At 35.6% G+C, this 20,614-nt stretch overlaps 2 protein-coding genes across 5 annotated transcripts in view; both read left to right on the top strand.

Moving 5' to 3' along the window:
* The window catches only part of LOC119616074 (protein cappuccino), an 82,654-nt gene extending 70,717 nt beyond the window's left edge, over positions 1-11,937 (top strand). For 2 of the 4 annotated variants that reach the window (XM_037972221.1, XM_037972224.1), the window contains 4 exons: positions 9,045-9,957; positions 10,001-11,029; positions 11,093-11,390; positions 11,452-11,581. In XM_037972221.1, coding sequence (XP_037828149.1) covers positions 9,045-9,957; positions 10,001-11,029; positions 11,093-11,390; positions 11,452-11,554 — 2,343 coding nt within the window. In that variant the 3' untranslated portion in view covers positions 11,555-11,581. Of the gene's footprint in view, positions 1-9,044; positions 9,958-10,000; positions 11,030-11,092; positions 11,391-11,451 lie in introns of all 4 variants that reach the window. The other 2 variants (XM_037972222.1, XM_037972223.1) reach the window with 2 other exon arrangements.
* A 6,472-nt stretch (positions 11,938-18,409) lies between these two features.
* On the top strand, positions 18,410-20,614 carry LOC119616073. The gene has a single exon (XM_037972220.1). The coding sequence runs from the start codon at positions 18,410-18,412 to the stop codon at positions 20,612-20,614; it is 2,205 nt and encodes a 734-aa protein (XP_037828148.1).

The following is a 20,614-nucleotide window of genomic DNA, read 5'->3' as shown; positions in this document are numbered from 1 at the left end:
TATTATTGCTATTCTTGTTCTTAAAACACTGATTTTCTACTGTGTTTGTGTGTGTGTTTTTCCTTTTGTTGCTTTTGTGCTCCATAAACTCTAATCCGTATTGATCCACTAAAAGGAAAAACTCTTTTTAAACACTCATCGAGAACAATGCAAAAATATCGAAAGTTTTTTCATTAAAACAATTCAAGTGGATTAAAGAGGACTATTAAGTGAGAAAAAGTGAGAGAGAGAGAGAGCGAAAAGTGGGTGAATGAATGAATGTGAACGAACGTGACTGTGTATTATCCTTGCGTATTTTAAGTGTAGATTTGTACAAAAAGTATACATACGTACAACTACATGTATGTATGTATGTAAGAGTATGTGCAAATTGTTGTGTGAATGTCCTTATGTCAACTTTATTTAAGACAAAAAAAAAATAACGAAATAAACGGCAAAAGTTCATCTTGTTTTGACTTTCTTCGCTTTAGTGGATTTGTTAAAGTGACAAGTGCATTTTGTGGTGTGTTAAATTGAACGTTAGGGAAAGGATTTGAAATAAACTGACGGTAAAAACGACAAGACAACAATCTGGTAAAGAAAAGAACCACATATTCAAAGAAAACTAATTATCTGCTTAAGTGTTAAAAATAATAAAATCCATTTTAAAATGGAAATGACATAATTCACAGCTCTGGGAAAACTATTTTTGGGTTATAGTTTCCAAATCTAGCAACGAAACTTTTCTAAAATGCTAAATTATATGTTTCACAGAAGAAATAAATACTTATCTTTGTAAATAGCTTAGTTGTTTTTAGTATTTATTAAACAAACACACTTACATTTGCATATTAGCACATCATCATTTACTACACGATTGGCATAACCCACTAGTTGGACAAAGAGTCAATGCATCCGAAAAAGACAGTGATTTCCACTAGCGTTTGGTTGGCTCTAATTCGACTTTCGCCATGTACTCTTTGTAAACGAGGGCGAATATAATCGTCACTTTTGTGTATGCGAAAGAGTGGACACTTAAAAAACAAACATAAGCTTTTGTCTGTCTCTTCGTAATCTATGGGGTGACGATTGACTTCCTCGTGGGAGAAACACATGTTAAAAAAGCTAGTCACCTGGGCAGTCGGTGGCTAGGAGTAACCCTAACTGCTGGGAACTCAAAAAAAGATCACTTTTGAAAGTAGACAAAACTATATGCAAGACTTTATAACGCACTTTTTTAGTACTCTGTTAAAAAAAACGATTTTGCGTTATACCAGTCTTGTACCTAGTAAATTAGCAATACTTAGTACACAAGTAAATGTATTAATAAATAACTGTAATAATATCACAGAGTTTTGTTTTTCAATTCCCTAGACAATATCAATATTTGATGTGCTGCCAATCGAGGATAATGATAAACGTTGTCGTAACCATAATTATGAATGTTTCAGAAGAAAGTTATAATTTAAACAAGTTAGAGTGCTATATTCGGCTATGCCGAATCTTAAATACCCTCCACCAGCAAGCTACTTTTTATTGAAACCCATTTAACTATCTAATTTTTAGATAACTTGGCAAAATTTTTGTTTCCTTATTGAGGGTACTAACATTTATGCATATGTCAAACTAATTTTAATCAGACCTGGGCGATTTCCATTAATTTTGCATTAACATTAAATTAAAAAAAAATTTATTTAATGTAAAAAATATTACATTAACATTAAATTTGTAAAATTTAATGCATTAAATTTCCATTAACATTAAATATTTTTGAATTTAATGCATTAATTTTACATTAACATTAAATATTTTTGAAATTAATGCATTAATTTTGCATTAACATTAAATATATCTGAATTTAGTGCATTAATTTTACATTAACATTAAATAAGCAATAAAATTAATGCATTAATATTCCATTAACATTAATATATAAAAAAATTGATAAACGTAAATAAAAATACAGCACAAAAGACCTCGATCTAACTAAATACAACTAAAATTAAATCTAATCTAATCTAATAACTCCTATATTCCATTCAAACTTGTGTGTTTTAAATATGATATTTATATAAGATTCCACAGACAAAATAAACTGAAAAAGGAATATCTGGGAAGTCATACTATTTTTCTAATATGTATTATCGAGTATAGGACTTATTAGAAAGGACTTTAACACATTCAATTTTACTTGAATTTAGTTAGACCGAGGTCTTTAGCGCTGTATTCTTATTTTTATAAATTAATGTTAATGGAAAATTAATGCATTAATTTTATTATTTATTATTTAATGTTAATGGAAAATTAATGCATTAAATTCAAAAATATTTAATGTTAATGCAAAATTAATGCATTAATTTCACAAATATTTAATGTTAATGTAAAATTAATGCATTAAATTTAAAAATATTTAATGTTAATGCAAATTTAATGCATTAAATGTACCCATGTTAATGTTAATGCAATAAACTTGCATTAACATTAATTTTTTTTAATGTAGAAAAAATTGTTAATGCATTAACATATTTAATGCATTTATCCCAGGTCTGATTATAATTAGGTCGAGAAAAATGTATATTAATAGGCCAGTTTGAAAACATTTTAATATAATGATTTATCTGTACACAGAACATACTCATTTTGAATTTTATCCGGATATAATCATTTAATTACGAATTAAGTGGTATTAAGTGATTTTCAGAAGTATACCTTATTTGGAAGCTAAGACAACCTATGGACCGATCCGGAAGAAAAAATACGTAGAATGATCTATATATACAAAATACACATTTATGTCGAATTTTATCCCGATAACTTTGATTGTTAATGTGCATTTGAGTAATTTTCGAAAATGGTCCTTATATGATTTATATGTTTAATATGTGCGTTTAGGTGATTTTCGGAAGTGGACTTTATATGTATAGGAGCTATGACCTTACACAAAACATATTTGTGTCGAATTTTATCAAGATATCTTTATCTTGATAAAATTCATTATCTTTTGATAATGAAATATGTACGTTTAAGTGATTTTTTTGAAGGAGCTATTACCATATATGGAACAATCCGGAAATTGGTAGAATGATTTATGTGTTCACAAAACATATCCAAGTCGTACTTTATCCAGATAGTTTATTATTCAAAGAAATATGTGCGTTTAAGTGATTTTCGTAAGTGGACCCTCTATGGGAGCCTATCCGGAAAAAATTTCGTATAGTGATTCATATAAAGACAAAACATATTTGTGTCGAATTTTATCAAGATAACTTTATTTGACAATGAAATATGTGCGTTTAAATAATTTTCGGAAGTGGGACTTATATGGGAACTATGAATGATAGAATGATTTATATATACACATAACATATTCAAGTCGAATTTTATCCTTATAGCTTTAGAATTTAATGAAATATATTCGTTTAAGTGATTTTCGGAAGTGGACCTTATATGGGAGCTATGACCAATTATGAGCGTATCCGGAAAAAATTTCGTAGAGTGACTCATATAAAGACAAAACATATTTGTGTCGAATTTTATCACGATAGCTTTATTTGACAATGAAATATGTGTTTTTAAGTGATTATCGGAAGTGGGCCTTATATGGTAGCTATGACCAATAATGGACCGATCCGTAAAAAATTTGTTGAAATGATTTAAATGTACACAAAACGTCTTTTTTGACGAATTTTATCCCAATAGCTTTAGAATTCAATGAAATATATGTGTTTAAGTGATTTTCGGAAGTGGACCTTATATGGGAGCTATGACCAATTATGAGCCTATCCGGAAAAAATTTCGTAGAGTGACTCATATAAAGACAAAACAGATTTGTGTCGAATTTTGTCCCGATAGCTTTATAACTCAATGAAATATATGCGTTTAAGTGATTTTCGGAAGGGGACTTTATGTGGGATCTATGACTAAATATGGACCTATCCGGAAAAAATTTCGCAGAGTGATTTATATTTAGACTAACCATATTTGTGTCGAATTTCATCAAGATGGCTTTATATGACAATGAAATATGAGATTTTAAATGATTTTCGGAAGTGGGCCTTATATGGGAGCTATGACCAATAATGGACCGATCCGTATAAAATTTGGTGGAATGATTTTAATGTACACAAAACATATTTTTGTCGAATTTTATCCCAATAGCTTTAGTTGACAATGAAATATGAGCTTTTAAATGATTTTCGGAAGTAGGCCTTATATGGGAGCTATGACCAATAATGGACCGATCCGTAAAAAAATTTGTAAAATAATTTGTATGTATACAAAACATATTTGTGTTGAATTTTATCCCGATAGCTTTATAATTCATTGAAATATATGCGTTTAAGTGATTTTCGGAAGTGGACTTTATATGGGAGCTATGACCAATTATGGGCCTATCCGGAAAAAATTTTGTAGAGTGATTCATATTTAGACTAAACATATTTCTGTCGAATTTTATCAAGATAGTTTTATTTGACAATGAAATATGAGCTTTTAAAAGATTTTCGGATGTGGGCCTTATATGGGAGCTATGACCAATAATGGACCGATCCGTAAAAAATTTCGTAGAATTATTTGTATGTACACAAAACATATTTAACTCGAATTTTATCACAATAGCTTTATTCATCAATGAAATATGTGCGTTTAAGTGCTTTTCGGAAGTGGACCTTGTATGGGAGCTATGGCCAATTGTGGACCGACTGCGATCTACGTTGACAGTATGATTTCTGTTCATATTATATTTGCATGTACAAAATTTTGTGTTGATACCGATATATTTGAGGGAGTTATTAATGACAAACTAATTTCCGGGAATATATACCTTTGTATGGGGGCTATGGGAAATATTGGATCGATTGTAAAGATTTTGAACATAATTGATCACTACCCTAAAAAAATAATGTGTGACAAAATTCATCGAAATATCTTTGGTAGTTTCTGAGAAAACTTTAAAAGAATTATGAAAAAACGTAATTTTTTTCGAGGTAGTCTGAAATTTTTACTCATAACTTTTTACATTGGGAACCGATTTTGCTGATTTTCAATACCAAACTGCTTAGGATAATAATAAATATTTTGGGTGAATTTGGTTGATTTCCTTTACTTAGTTTTAACGTGAGCGTGTTTTACACAGACAGACAGACAGACGGACAGACGGACATAGCTAAATCGACTCAGAATTTCATAAGGACCCAGAATATATATACTTTGTTGGGTCTTAGATGAATATTTCTTGGTGTTAGATACGGAAAGACAAACTTATATATACCCTCTATCACCACTGATGGTGGTGGAGGGTATAACAATATACCACTAAGACTAAACACACATAACAATTTTCTTAACTTTCAAAGTTTTCATTACATACATAGTTATGTATGTACATTAGAGGGGCCCAAAAAAATGTCGACAAAAAGGAAAACTTTTTTAAGAAATAGTATCTGAGAAGGAATTAAATTTTCATTGCTGTTGGAAACATCCGCAACTTACATTTGTCATGCGTTTAAAAAAGTGCCCGTATAGCCGCCATTTGAGCATTTGTGGGGTCCAGTTTTATACCGATCAGACAAGACTTTTAGAAATGCCAGATTAGCAGTGACCAATCAATAACTTTCAATCTAATAATCAACATAATCAGTGCTGATGCTGATTTGGGTGAATTTAAAGAAAAGGTATTGGAATCATTTGTGTGTTATTAGCAGCCCAAAACATTGGTCATTTTATAATGATGTTATGGCAATGAGATTTTACATAGAAATGTATATTTGTGAACGTATGAACCTAGTGGAATTTTCGTTTAGTGTCGTTTTTTTGTAATCCCTCTAATCTGAAGATAATTTCACATGATAAGTAATTTTTATTTTGTCTCCAAACTCATTAATGAATAAATGACTAAATGTTTCAATAAGTCAGTTCACTGTCACCATGTTGCGATGTGTAGAAAATGTATTTGAGCTGAAAAACAATCACGGATACAAACGTTTGCAATATTTTTATTACGTAACCCTGTATTTCGGGATGGTTGTTCCTAATTAATAACACAGTTCAACCAATTTTTAACCCTGATATCATTACATATTCCTAAAGGATACAGAATTTCTTCATCACATCAGGTTTTCGATATATCGCGTCCTAAAGTTTACATTATGACGCGATATTATAATAGCGTAAATACACCTTTAGGTATTTAAATCTTGTTGGCCTGTGTATTGTGCACGTCATTAGATTTAAGTATGTATATGTAAGTATTTAAAAGAGTGTTAAATGATCCAAATATTCATACACACTACAAATCAACGATATTTGGGTAACATTCGGTCTAAAAAGGATACATTGAATCCTTGTAAAACTACTGGGAGAACTTGCTAAATATGTACATACAGATATTAAGTGTGTTTATTTTTGGATGATACTCGAATTAGCGTTTATGATGATTTGACAAATTTCCTGCTACAACAACAACAAATACAAAAATAAAACTTAGAAGTTCTTTTATTCTCCATTTACATTGTTGTTGAATGTCAGTTAGTGGTTTGGAATGTGTTGAAAATAAGGAAACATAGAAATCCTTAAACTGGTTTATTTACGCATTTTTACCGCTTGAGTGAATTACATACATACTTACACATATAATCTGTATTTATTCATTTATATGAATTGACAGCAATATCATCACATGAATAACAACAGTTATTGAACATTTCATTAGTATTGGTTTGATGGAAATAGTGCTACGTTGCTTATAATATTACATTCAAAATATCGGATGAGTGTCATAATGTCTATACTATGAGCTTAAGAAAGATGTTCTAATTTCCCTAAAAGCGGATCTAAAAGATTTTAAAGCGAAACGTAGAAATCTGTTCCTCTAAAACCGTTTTTTTTGGCAAACATTATAGGTATCCACTATAACTTAGTGAACAGGTTCCTATTATATCAATTTTACAATAGGTCCCACTAAAACAAGTTCTTCTACAACTGCTTTCACTAGAATAGATTGTGTTTTATACAAAAAAATAATGCCCAGCTTAACTTTGTGAACAGGTTTCCAATTTAACAGTTTTACAACATCATAATTATGTAAACAGGTTCCTTCCTATCAATTCTACAACAGGTTCCATCAAAAGTTTTACCACTAAATTTATATTTTTGGATTATAACAGCAAATAATAGGAATATAAAAACACAGAAAGATATAAAACACAGAAATGGGTTAAAAATTTTAAAATTTATAAAATTAGGTCAAAATCTCCCACAGAATAGCGGTAAATGCGATTTGGATATTAAGAATTTCGGAGAAAATTATTTTTTGTCAATATTTTCGAAAATTAGCCTTAATTTATCACGATTAAGCATTTTATATAAAACCTTATAAAAGTTCAGAAAATACCTAACCAAAATAAAATGCATATTTTTAGTTTCATTCGTTTAGCTTCCATATTATAGAAAATTTCGAAAGTACTATTTGAAAAAAAGTACTATAAAATACCTCTTATAGAATCTCATTTAATCAAACATTTTGTGTTTCTGTGTTCAATATTATAGACAATTTAAAAAATATAATTTGATGAATGAAAAAGTACCAAAAGTCCCTTTCAGTAGATTCTCATTCACTAAGGCCCCTACGTTTTAAATTTTATATTTCTATGTTCAATATCGTGAAAATATCAAAAAGTACCATCGGAAAAACGAAAAAGTACAAAAATCTCTCTCAATAAATTTTCATTTAATAAGGACCGTGTGTCATGTGTTCCGGTTAACCTTTATAGAGAATCCATAAGGTACCATTTAAAGAATGGAAAAGTATCAAATAGTACCCACTTACAGAATATTATTCAGTCAAGACCATGTATGTTCAAATTAATGTTCCTAGGTTGAATATTTTAGAAAATTCAAAAAGTACCATTTATGAGGAAAAAAGTACTAAAAAGTTCTCTCTTAAAGAATCGTATTCAATGAGGACCGTGTATGTTTAATAATCATGTGTTTTGAATTCATATTATAGAACATACAGAGTATCATTTGAAGAAAGAAAAAATACCAAAAGTGGAATAAATTCTACCTTAGTGGAAAGTACTAATAAAAATAGTATAATTTTTCCCCTTTTCGCTTAGAAATATACCTTGTTGCAATAAATATTACGGAGTTATTCCGTAATTTAATAGGAGTACTACAATAAATCGAAAAAGTTTTCTTAATGTGCTGAAAAAGTATCAAAAATACAGTTTTTTCCCTTTTACAACCAAAAAAAACTGAATTTTAAAAAAGTACGAAACAGGTGTCTCCTAATTTTGGGAGATATATTCAAAAATATTACAAAAATGTTATTTTGTTTATTAGTTAAAAAGTTATAAACGACCAAAAAGGTGCCAAAATCAGCTTTGTTACACATTTTCACCCCTTAAAGAACGAATTTCAAAAAAGTACCAGACACCCATCTGCTTATTTTAAGAGTAGATACAGGTGCACTTAAAATTTTTCATGTATAGCTAATATTAGGTAAGATAATTAAGAAAACCAGTTTTACCCCTTTTTTCCCTTTTTTACCCCTAAATGTACAAATTTCCAAAAATACAACATTGATAAATTTTCATGAAACCGTAGTGAAATATTAAAATTAAAAATAGGACTATTTTTCAATTTCTTCAGAAATAATGTAATTCAAATTATATACAAAATTACAAATATGTTGTTGTAAACTTTTTGTTATTTTGTCATACCGTGTTATCCAAATTCTTTAAGATTCCCATATTATGTCATTAATTCCTATATAAATTCCAAGGAATTTATCAAAATTCTTCGATATATTCTGAAAATTCTAGTAAAATGTTAGAAATAGCTTTAGAGCTCAATCTTAATATAATCGTTTAACTAAATTCCATGAGATATTATATTATATTTCACTTATGATCAAAGATAGCAATACTGTAAAATACAGTAAAGTCGCTACTATTTTACTTCGGAAAATGTCTCAGAAATAGTGTATTCAGGACCGGACGTCATATATTTCTAAGTAAATGGAGATGAGAATGCAAATTATTTTACTTTAATTATCTCATTTACAGCCATTCCAAATGTACCAATGGACACACACTGAAGCACCCACAACTTCACAACCACACACACCTGGAAAATTGGATAAAGTCACATCATGGCCGTACTGCAGTACCCCCACTTCGGCAGTGTCACGCATACCAAAAGCCATTCAAGTGGATACACCACAGTCCGATAGAGATAGTGGCTTTATGCAGATGCTAAGAAAACGATTATTAACTTGTTCCACCATAGCAGAGGTACATGCTGTGGTCAATGACATGCTATCCGTGGGTGAACCTTTAAGACGACCTTCCAAACGTTGTGTGTTATTGACTGATCTATTAAATGCCAGTGAAGCGACAGTATATCAATATGAGAAGAACAGTAGTACAGACGGTAGTTCTGGATGTGAGAGTGGAGTTCAGGAAGCTGGAGTACAAACAGAAGAAACGTTATCGCAGGCGATAACGGAGTTTGTATGCAGTAAATGTAAAAATTCTGAAGGAAATTTGCTGCGAAATGAAATATTGAGGTGTGATAAAGAAGTACAGGTTTCTCTAAATGATGATTCAAATGAAAATAAATCAAATGAACTAAAGCCGGATATACCACCTCCACCACCAATTGGGAATCTATCAGCACCGCCACCTCCTCCTCCACCACCACCTCCCTATGTGGCTCCACCCCCACCGCCACCTCCACCAGCTCCATCATCAACATCACTTTTACCGCCTCCACCACCACCCCCTCCGCCTGGTGTAGCACCAGCTGGACCACCACCTCCTCCGCCCCCTGGTTCCACATTGGGATCTACTGGACTTACGCTCAATACATCTGCAATTCCTCCACCACCTCCACCAGGTGCCGCAAAAACGCCAGCAACATCAACGCCAGCCCCACTACCGAACCCTGCAGAAGGAGGTTGGTTCAAACAAGCAAATAGTAAGTATATTTCCCTAAGATCCCTATCTAAACTAACTATCAGTAATTGCCCCAACTGCCCCCACTTTAGCGCTACGTAAGACTGCCGTTAATCCGCCAAAGCCCATGAAGCCTCTCTACTGGACTCGTATAGTAACGCAGCCTCCGCCACCTAAGCCTCCAAAGCCCATTGCTGCAATAGTTCCTGCCACTGGTGACACTACTGACTCTTCGACACCCAGCACTTCACCAGATGAACCGATTCTTTCTGAATCACCTTCAGCTCCAAAAGAGATTTGGCAAGAGATCGATGAAACTAATCTCGATAATATTGACGAGTTTACAGAATTATTTTCGCGGGAAGCGATCGTACCCAAAGTTGTACCCAAAATTAAGACCGAGGTGCGTGTTAGAGCGGTTAAAGTACTCGACTGTAAAAGATCCCAAAATGTGGGAATTCTGCTTCGGAGTTCTCATGTCGACTTTTGCGAAATCGAGCATGCTATATATCATGTTGATACCTCTGTAGTCAGCCTGGAAACTCTACAGCAAATCAATAAAAATAAGGCAACCAATGAAGAATTGGAACGCATCAGAGATCAAGGAGATGTACCGCTCGATGAACCCGAACAGTTCCTATTGAAAATCTCGCAAATATCCATGTTCACCGAACGCATATCGTGCATGGTATTCATGGCTGAATTCGAGGAAACTGCCACTGTTATAGAACGTAAATTGGAAGTAGTAAAGCAATTATCACAATTTCTGATGGAAAGCGAGGAACTTAAATTAATATTTGCCATCATATTAACCTTGGGCAATTATATGAACGGCGGTAATCGTCAGCGTGGCCAAGCCGATGGTTTCACTTTGGAAATTTTAAGCAAATTAAAGGATGTTAAATCCAAGGATTCACAAACAACGCTATTGCACTTTATAGTCCGTACATATATTGGTAGGAAGCGAAAAGATGGCGTACAGTTACTGGAAATACCTTTGCCAATACCGGAACCATCGGATGTAGAGAGGGCAACTCAAGTGGATTTCGATGAGGTCAAAGGACAAATATCAAAGTTAAATGATCAATTAAATGGTTAGTTTACACAATAATTCAATAGATTTTCGAAATTACTATTTGTTATCTAATATATTTCAGCTAAGAAACGTATTACAGACGCAGTTATCATACATTCAACTCCCCAAAATATGGAACCTTTCAAATCCAAAATGGAAGTATTTTTGAAAAATTCTTCCAAAGAAATCGGAAAACTCTTCAGTGAATTGGATGAGTGTCGTGAAGTATTTGTGGAGACTATGAAATTTTATCATTACGCGCCCAAATCAGGTACTTTGGAGCAATGTACACCCAATAAATTCTTCGAACACTGGACCAATTTTACAAATGATTTTAAGGAAATTATGAAAAAAGAAATTGCCGTATTGTGGAATGAATTGTAAGTACATATTCTGGACATCCATTGAAAAGAAACGTTAATAATTTTCCATTATTTGCAGACTGAAAAAATCGAAAGATGTACAAACGCGCAAAACAACTAAAACTACAAAAGTGAAACCGGGTTGCCTAAAAGAACGTATTATGCGTCTAAATAAAAAATAAATAAAATCTTTGTTATTTATTTCTTAATACTGACTATTTTACCAATATTTTTTCTATTAATTAAATGCCTTACAAAAACAACAAAAGTAAAGAATGAAGCACATTTTACTTGACTTCCTTTTTTGTCTGCCGCTAGACGGATGGCTGAATGAAGGATTCATTCTGACTACAGATCAATAGAACTGCGTTATTAATGTTTAAGTTAAATTATTTTCGATGAAATCACTTGAAAATGAAATGTTCTATTTTTTGTATTTTTTTATTATTATTTAGAGCATTTAATGGTTGTTATCCCCTAAAAACTAAACAATTTTGTATTTATTTCTAATGCTTTAATCTTTACATGAAATTTTCGCTGAAATAAAAGAATATTTAAGTTAAAACAAGTAAGAGTTCTATATTCGTCTGTGCCGAACCTTATACACCCTGTCATCTTTCTTAGACATTAAGGACAGAAAACATGCTTAAGAGTAGGGCCATTATCTCTAATATGGGTATTGGCATGACAAGGAAGGCACACCACAAGGTGGTGTCATCTCTCCACTCCTGTTGAATCTTGTCGTAAATAAAATCCTTTTCATACTTAGTAGGATGGGCTTCAAAGTAGTCACATATGCTGACGACGTTGTGCTTCTTATTCAAGGGAAATTTCTTCCCACAATAAGTGAACTCATGGAATCAGCCCTCAGCGTTCTACTATCATGGGCCAAGGAAAACGGTCTGGGTGTCAACCCGGCCAAAACTGAACTGGTTCTTTCCACCAGAAGGTACAAAATTCCAGAATTCAGACCTCCGCTTCTTGATGGTACCATTTTGAGCACCTTAAGCGAACCCAAATATCTTGGCGTAATCTTAGACTCTAAGCTCACGTGGAAACGTAATGCTGAGAGTCGAATGACGAAGACATTATGTGTCTTCTATTTATCTAAGAAAACCTTTGGGAAAAGATGGGGTCTTAAACCATACATTGTGCACTGGATGTACACTGCGGTCATAAGACCCATTTTGGCCTACGGAGCTCTAGTTTGGTGGAGAGCGGTGGATACCAAGACTTATCACTCTATTCTGAACCAGGTACAAAGATTAGCATGTCTTGTAATCACTGGCTGTGTGAGGTCCACCCCTCAAGCTAGTCTAGAGACGGTACTAAACATAACTCCCCTTGATAATACATCAAATACATTTCTGCTAAATCTGCTCTACGACTTAAACAGTCGAACGGATTAACGCACGACGGCATTGGTCATGGCACCATCCTACAAAAGATAGGCAGGCCAATCATGGGGCAGGAAACAGACTACATTCCATCTATACTGAATTTTAACAGGTCATTCAAGACAATAATACCGACAAGGGATGATTGGGCCGCGAATACTGTCCTAAGGGATCTCAATCTATACTGATGGCTCAAAGATAGAAAGGGGCACGGGATCGGGAATCTTCCCCGAAAAACTAAATCTTCTACAGTCTCTTCGACTACCTGATACCTGCACGGTCCTTCAGGCAGACTATATGCCATCTATACAGCCGGGAGAAGAATCCGGAAACCAAATCTCGAAAATTCGACTATACATATATACTTGGACAGGCTTGCATCAATCAAGGCTCTTAACTCCAATGTTATTAAGTCGAAATGTCTTCTCAATTGTATTCAATCATTCTCCCAATTGACACAACATCACGTTGAGTTGATATGAGTTGCAGGACATGAGGGCATCCGGGGAAGTCAAATATCTGATGACTGCGCAACCAAAGGGTCGTCCCTAGACTTAACCCTTGCGCAAAAGGATATTCACACTCCCCTAACGATATACTCTATCTTGGTAGAGCTATTTTCCATGATCTAGACTGTCTCAGATATGTGTCACTAATAAACATGATCGGTTTTATTAAAAGCACCGGCTGGTATACACGGAGACCGAACGAACCAAGTAGTCAACGAAATTAGGGAGGGTAACCATTCTCTCAATATTTTGGATTGATAATTAAAAGGGTATCACAATGGGCCACAAGGCCTCCGAGTAAACTCGCTTGATAGCGAGCAACCCACGTAACCTAACCTATACACCCTTCACCATAGTGCGTTAAAAAACAGTCAAATACAATAAGATCAATACAATGCCATTTGGAACAAGAAAAAGTATCAGAAAGTCCACTTTAATAGATTTTTACTCAATTCTACGTTTTTATGATTAGTATTAAAAAAGATTCAAAAAGTTACCAGTTGAAGAGTGGCCTCCGGTAGGTTAGTGGATAGTGTTCTAGTCTGGTAGACCGGAGGTGGTGGGTTCGATTCCCACCAGAGGCACCTGGTTAAGGAGCGCACAACAGTCCCGATAGAGGACTAGGTGTATTTCTTCGGATGTCGCCCAATGGCTCATGCAGGAGCTAATATTTATTGTTTTATTTTAATTTAGTTTGTTTTGTTTAAATTATTTATTTGTTCTTTATTTGATTTATTTGTTTTATTTAATTTCTTTTATTTGTCCTTTTAAATTTGTTTTATTTCTTTAATTTGATTTATATTTATTGAGCCACCTTAATGTTGTTTATAATTGTATGATCATTGTTGTTATTATTTTGTTCATATGGCCGTTAGGATTTTTTATATTGTTCCTTTTATTCCCTTTTGTTCTTATTTGTTTACGAACTAAACGCACTTTGTCCCTAAATTCTACTGCAGTATTTTCGTTAAGTTTTTTGTTTGTTTGGAATGTAACAGTTAGTAAATATACATAACAGAAAGAAATTTGTAGGCTCAGTATTTACTGGCTTTAATATTAAAGTTTAGTTTGTTGGGGACAAAGACTGCGGTAAGTGGTTCATATTTATATAAATATTATTTTTGTAATAATTTAAATTTTTTATTAGAAATAAACGTTTACACCCTTGCATCATAATTTTAAACAAATTTGTGGTTCTTTTTGGGTGTTTGTTAAACTCGCTGTCCTCAACATAAGGCTCAAGTCGCAGCCAGCGACAAATTTTATTTCGCAATCTTTGGTGCGATTGTGCTTCCTTGCCTGCCGGAACGAATTTTATTGGATTTAAATGTTTTTTTTGTGGTTCCTTGCCCGCCGGAACATTAATACGTTTTTGTGTAATTTTATGTAAGCGGTTCCTTGCCTGCCGGAACAAATTTTATTTGTACTTTGTGTGAATTTGTGGTTCCTTGCCTGTCGGAACAAATGTTATTGGATTCTTCCTTGTTTTTTGTGGTTCCTAGCCTGCCGGAACATTAATAAAGCTTTGTGAAATTTAATTAAGTGGTTCCTTGCCTGCCGGAACAAATTTTATTTGTACCTTTGTGTCAATTTGTGGTTCCTTGTCCGTCGGAACAAATTTCAATTGGAATAATTTTGTGGTTCCTTGCCTGCTGGAACATTAAGAAGTTTTGTGTGAAGTTATTTATTTTTTTCCTTGCCTGCCGGAACATAAAATAAATTTGAAAAGAGCTCAAGTGGTTCCTGTCTGCCGGGACAAATAATAAATTTATTTAAAATAATTTTGGTGAACAATTTGCGTTTAAATTTTTGGTGTGAAATTTTTTGTGGTTTTTTGAGAAACCTTTTGTGTATTTGTGGTTCATCATGCAACGCTCCCCTGCAAGAAAAAGCCAGCGTTTACAGTCAACAATGAATCAGCCTACTAGTGGTTCCTCGTCTGCCGGAACAAAAGTTGGTTCCCAACAAATGACTGCTTCTGCCGCTGAAGTCTCTGCCCTGCCTGCCAGTTCCCTTGCCGCTGGAACATCATCGACTCCCACTGCCGCTGGAGTGCCTCCACCAAACGTAAGTACCAGTGTCGCCTATTCAACCCAACCATCTAAAGTTGCTCCTTCTATTGCCGAGGTGCCTGCAAGTTCAATCGTTGCCGGAACGACGTGTACCGTAGCCACCACAGTTGCTGCCAGTGTTCAACCTAACCAACAAAATTTTTTGAGCTCTGCTGTTCAGCCGCCGTTGCCCCAGTCGAGCTACAACAACAATTTAGAAGTTCTCCAAAGCCAGATAAATGTTCTCCAGGCCCAGTTGTTAAATGCCCAGCGTGCTTTGTCCATCGCCATGAACAATAATTCGACGTCAAGCTCTTCAGCCGCCATGCCACAGCCATCCAATATGGCGCCGCCAGTAACGGGTACCAGTGAAGCCAACGTTGACAATTCTGCCTCAGCCAACGTCGACTGCGTTGAACGTCGGACGCCATTTTCTTCCGTAAGCTGTAATGAAAATAATTTTTTGATGCCGCCAAATATGCCGTTGTCTCAAAATGGTGGCTCGATGCTGGTGCATAGAAAAATTTATGTCTTGCCGGAATTTAATGGCGTCCCTGAAGATTGGCCCATGTTTTCAACAGCTTTTAACCAGTCTACTGCCGTTTATAATTATAATAATTTTGAAAATTGTTTGAGGCTCCAAAAGGCTTTGAAGGGCGATGCACGGGAATGTGTGAAGTCGTTGCTGATCCATCCAGATAATGTGAGTATGGTTATGGAACAATTGTGTTTTCAATATGGTCGGCCCGAAATGCTCATCCGTTGTCAGCTACAACAAGTTAAAGAAATTTCGCCCATTAGTGAAAGTGCTATCGACAAACTTGTGCCTCTTGCTGTTAAAGTGCAGAATCTAGCCGCCTTTTTGGAAACTGCCAATGGACAACAGCATTTAGCAAATCCTACACTGATGGAAGAGCTGGTCGGGAAAATTCCTATGAGTAAACGGATGGAGTGGGCCCGCTACGCCTCAACTATAAAGCCATATCCTACAGTTTTGGATTTTAGTAGGTGGCTCAAAGGTGTCGCTGATTTGGTAAGAATGGTGCAAAGTTCTAGTGGAAATCGTCAAAATAATGAACCAAAAAGAAAAGTTGTCCTCCATGCCGCTGATGGTCAACATAAACAAGAATGCCCTCTGTGCCAGGCAAATCATAAAATATTTGAGTGTAAAAAATTTGGTTCATTGAGTGTGCCTAATCGTTGGAGTGAAGTTAAGAAATTGAGGTTATGTTTTTCGTGTCTCGGTAGTGGACATTCAAGCCGATTTTGTCGTTATCGTAAGACGTGTCCCGTTGATGGTTGCCTAAGAAAACATAACAAATTATTGCATGATGTCAAAATTAATAATACGGTTTCATCTGAGACTTCTGGTCCAAGTGGTTCATCGAATGGAAATGAGTCTGTGCTTAGTTGTGTGTCCAAAGCTACAGATAAAAGTGTGTTGTGGTGCCAATTGTGCTTTATGGTCCTAGTAACAAAGTCGAAACATATGCGTTGTTGGATGAAGGTTCTTCGGTTACTATGGTGGACAGCTCCTTGGTGAAGCAACTGGGACTTCAGGGGCAACAAAGCAGATTAAATCTACACTGGTATGCTGGTAAGGCGTCACAAGAAATGGCGACTGTGGTTCATTTGCAAGTAAGTGGAATTGGTAGGCAGAGGAAATATGCGTTAAATAATGTTTATGGAGTTTCAAATTTAAAATTGCCGGCCCAAAGTTTAAATATGGATTTAAGTGATCATCCTGGTTTGCCTATTAAATTATACGACGACGTAGTCCCTAAAGTGCTTATTGGGTTGGATCATTGCCATCTGGGGCTTCCCGATGAAATTGTGCCTCTGGAAGAGAATGGTCCATATGCTGCCAACACTCCTTTAGGATGGGTCGTATTTGGTAAAATTAGGGGTAAGTCGTCCAATTCCCATTTGTGTTTGTTGTCGGTTCAGCCTGAGCAAAGACTCTATGACTTGGTGGCAAATTATTTCGAAACGGAGAATTTTGGCGTGAAGATATTGCCAGTCATAGAATCGAAGGACGACTTACGGGCTCGGCAAATTATGAAAGAAACAACAATAAAAATTGATGGACGATTCCAAACTCGGCTCTTGTGGCGTACTGATGATGTTGTGCTTCCAGACAGTTACCATATGGCTCTTAATAGGCTCGTTGGCATTGAACGAAAAATGAAAAGATGCCCTGAATTTGGTGTCGCCTATAAAACCATAATGAAGGATTATTTGTCGAAGAATTATGTACGTAAACTGTCGCCCATAGAAGCTGCTGATGTATGCCCCAGAACTTGGTATCTTCCGCATTTTGGAGTGGTCAACCCAAATAAGCAAGGAAAAATTCGGTTTGTGTTTGATGCTGCCGCATCCGTTGAAGGTGTTTCTCTCAATTCAAACCTGCTTAAAGGCCCCCAGCAATATAAGCCGTTGCCATCTGTTTTGTTCAATTTTCGTGTTGGTGCTGTAGCAGTGTGCGGGGACATAAAAGAAATGTTTCACCAGGTACTTGTGGCTCCTGAAGATAGATGTTCCCAAAGGTTCCTTTGGCGTGAAGATAATAGAGAACCACCCGATTGCTATGAAATGCTTGTTATGACTTTTGGTGCTGCTTGTTCGCCTTGTGTGGCTCATTATGTTAAAGAAACAAATGCTCTGTGTTATCGTGATCAATATCCTCGTGCAGTGAAGTCTATATTGGATCATCATTATGTGGATGACTTTGTGGATAGTTTTCCTAGCTCTGCAAGGGCCATTGAAATTTCGCAACAAGTACGCAACATCCATAAAGCAGCTGGGTTTGAACTACGTAACTTTTCATCTAACTCTTCGGAGGTAATTGTGGCTCTTAAAGGTACTGTGGAGAAACCGGTGAATTTTTCCAGCGATTTTAATGAGCTAAAAACGGAAAAGGTACTTGGTATTGGCAACCAAAAGATGATACTTTCAGGTTCAATTTAAAGTTCCACAATGTGAATGCTAGTGTTATGGAAGGTGTAAGGTCTCCAACTAAAAGAGAGCTGTTGAGTGTGGTTATGTCCGTTTTCGACCCACTTGGGTTTTTGAGCCACTATATGATAACGGCAAAATTGTTGATGCGAGAAGTTTGGAGACACAGCATTGGATGGGATGAAACACTGCCCGGTGAAATTCTTGATGTGTGGAATAATTGGCGCCAAGGTCTTCAAAATGTTGAAAATGTAAAGATAACTCGGTGTTATTTTGGAAATGGTGTTCCTTACCGCCTGGAACTACATGTTTTTGTCGACGCCAGTGAAGACGCATTTGGAGCCGTGTCATACTGGAGGTCAATAAATGCCCATAATAAAATTGAAGTGTCTCTTGTGGCTGCCAAATCTAGATGTGCCCCTTTGAAGATTATGAGTATTCCTCGGCTCGAACTACAGGCTGCTGTTTTGGGTACTCGGTTAATGGTTACAATTTTGAAGGAACATTCCGTTAAGGTATCAAGGATTATTTGTTGGAGTGATTCTACAACTGTAATAAATTGGATTGGCTCAGAAAGTCGTCGTTACAAACCTTTTGTTGCCCACAGAATAACGGAGATACTTGAATCTACTAGCCCTGCAGATTGGAGATGGCTGCCAACAAATCTAAATGTTGCGGATGAAACTACAAGAATGAAAAGCCAAGTTAATTTTTCTGATGATTCCCGCTGGTTGAATGGTCCTGAATTTCTTTATGATTCTGAAGATAATTGGCCCCAAAAGGTAAACGTAGCCCCAAACGAACAAGATTCGGAAGAACTTCGTCCAAAATTTGCTCTACTGGTAAATATACAAGGAGTCATTGATTATAAAAGATTTTCCTCCTATTTGAAACTAAAACGTACAGTGGCTTGGGTGTTACGTTTTATAAACCGCTGCACAAAGGAGATTGGTCCTGGTGAGGAAAATGGTTTAACTGCAGACGAGTTAAAAAATGCTGAAATATTGCTCTGCCGTCAAGCTCAACGAGAGCATTTTTGCAAAGAAATTGAAATAATTGAAAATGAAGGTAGTTTGCCCAAAAGTAGTGAATTGTACGCCCTGTGCCCTTATATGGATGAAAATTCATTACTTCGTGTCTATGGTCGTGTTGATGCTGCTAGCTGGTTACCATTGGATATAAGGCGTCCGATTATATTACCGTCGTTCCATCCTGTTACCGAGTTGTTTGTGGCCCATGTACACGAAAAGATGAAACACCAAAATTTTGAATCCACAATATGTGAAATTAGAAGATCATTTTGGATTCCTCGCCTTAGAAAAATTTTGCATAAGCGTGTTTCTAATTGTTTTATTTGCAGATTTCGTCGTACATTGCCGGTGCCACCACTTATGGGTTCTTTGCCAAAGGACAGGTTGACTCCACATATTCGTCCCTTTTCCTACACTGGTTTGGATTACTTTGGCCCACTTACTATTACAATTGGTCGTCGCCATGAAAAACGCTGGGTGGCTTTATTTACTTGCCTGACCATAAGAGCCATCCATTTAGAAGTCGCCTTTGATTTGTCCACAGATGCGTGTATTCTTGCCATACGCAACTTTATAAATAGACGTGGCCTTCCTACAAGACTCAGGAGCGACAATGGAAAAAATTTTGTTGGTGCTGATCAAGTAGCCAAGCGGTTCAGTGAAGTATTTGATGTGGCTCGTATTCAAGATGAATGCTCTACGAAGGGTATAGACTGGCAGTTCAATTGTCCCCACAATCCTGCGGAAGGTGGTATATGGGAACGTATGGTCCAGTGTGTCAAACGTGTCTTGCAGTCAACTTTAAAAGAATCGGCCCCCCGGGAACATACGTTGCAAAGTTTCCTTATTGAAGCGGAAAATATTGTGAATTCTCGTCCCTTAACGCACTTGCCCTTGAGCCATGAAGATGAGGAACCACTAACGCCGAATCATTTTTTGCTGGGTTGCCCTAATACATCGCAAACTCCTGCGGGGGAAGTAAATGTTCAACCAATGGTCCTGAGAAAGCAGTGGCGCATTTCCCGTCAGTTACGTGATCACTTCTGGAAGCGGTGGATAAGAGAATATTTACCCACGATGACTAGACGTTCCAAGTGGTGTCAACGTACGAAGCCCATTGCTGTTGGTGATTTGGTCCTAATTTGTGATCCAGTCGTGTCTCGTAGAGATTGGAAGCGTGGTAAAGTTGAAGAGGTGTTTAAAGGGAGAGATGGTGTTATTCGTCGTGCTAATATTCGCACTAGTACTGGATGTTTAATGCGCCCTGTTTCCAAGCTGGCTATCCTTGATTTGGAATAG

Source organism: Lucilia sericata, unplaced genomic scaffold (genome assembly GCF_015586225.1).
Source record: "Lucilia sericata isolate MDLA Ls3-8-SP2 unplaced genomic scaffold, ASM1558622v1 Contig000056F_arrow, whole genome shotgun sequence".
Classification (NCBI taxonomy): domain Eukaryota; kingdom Metazoa; phylum Arthropoda; class Insecta; order Diptera; family Calliphoridae; genus Lucilia; species Lucilia sericata.
The sequence above is the reverse complement of the archived record's forward strand: the minus strand, read 5'-3'. Positions and strand labels throughout refer to the sequence as shown.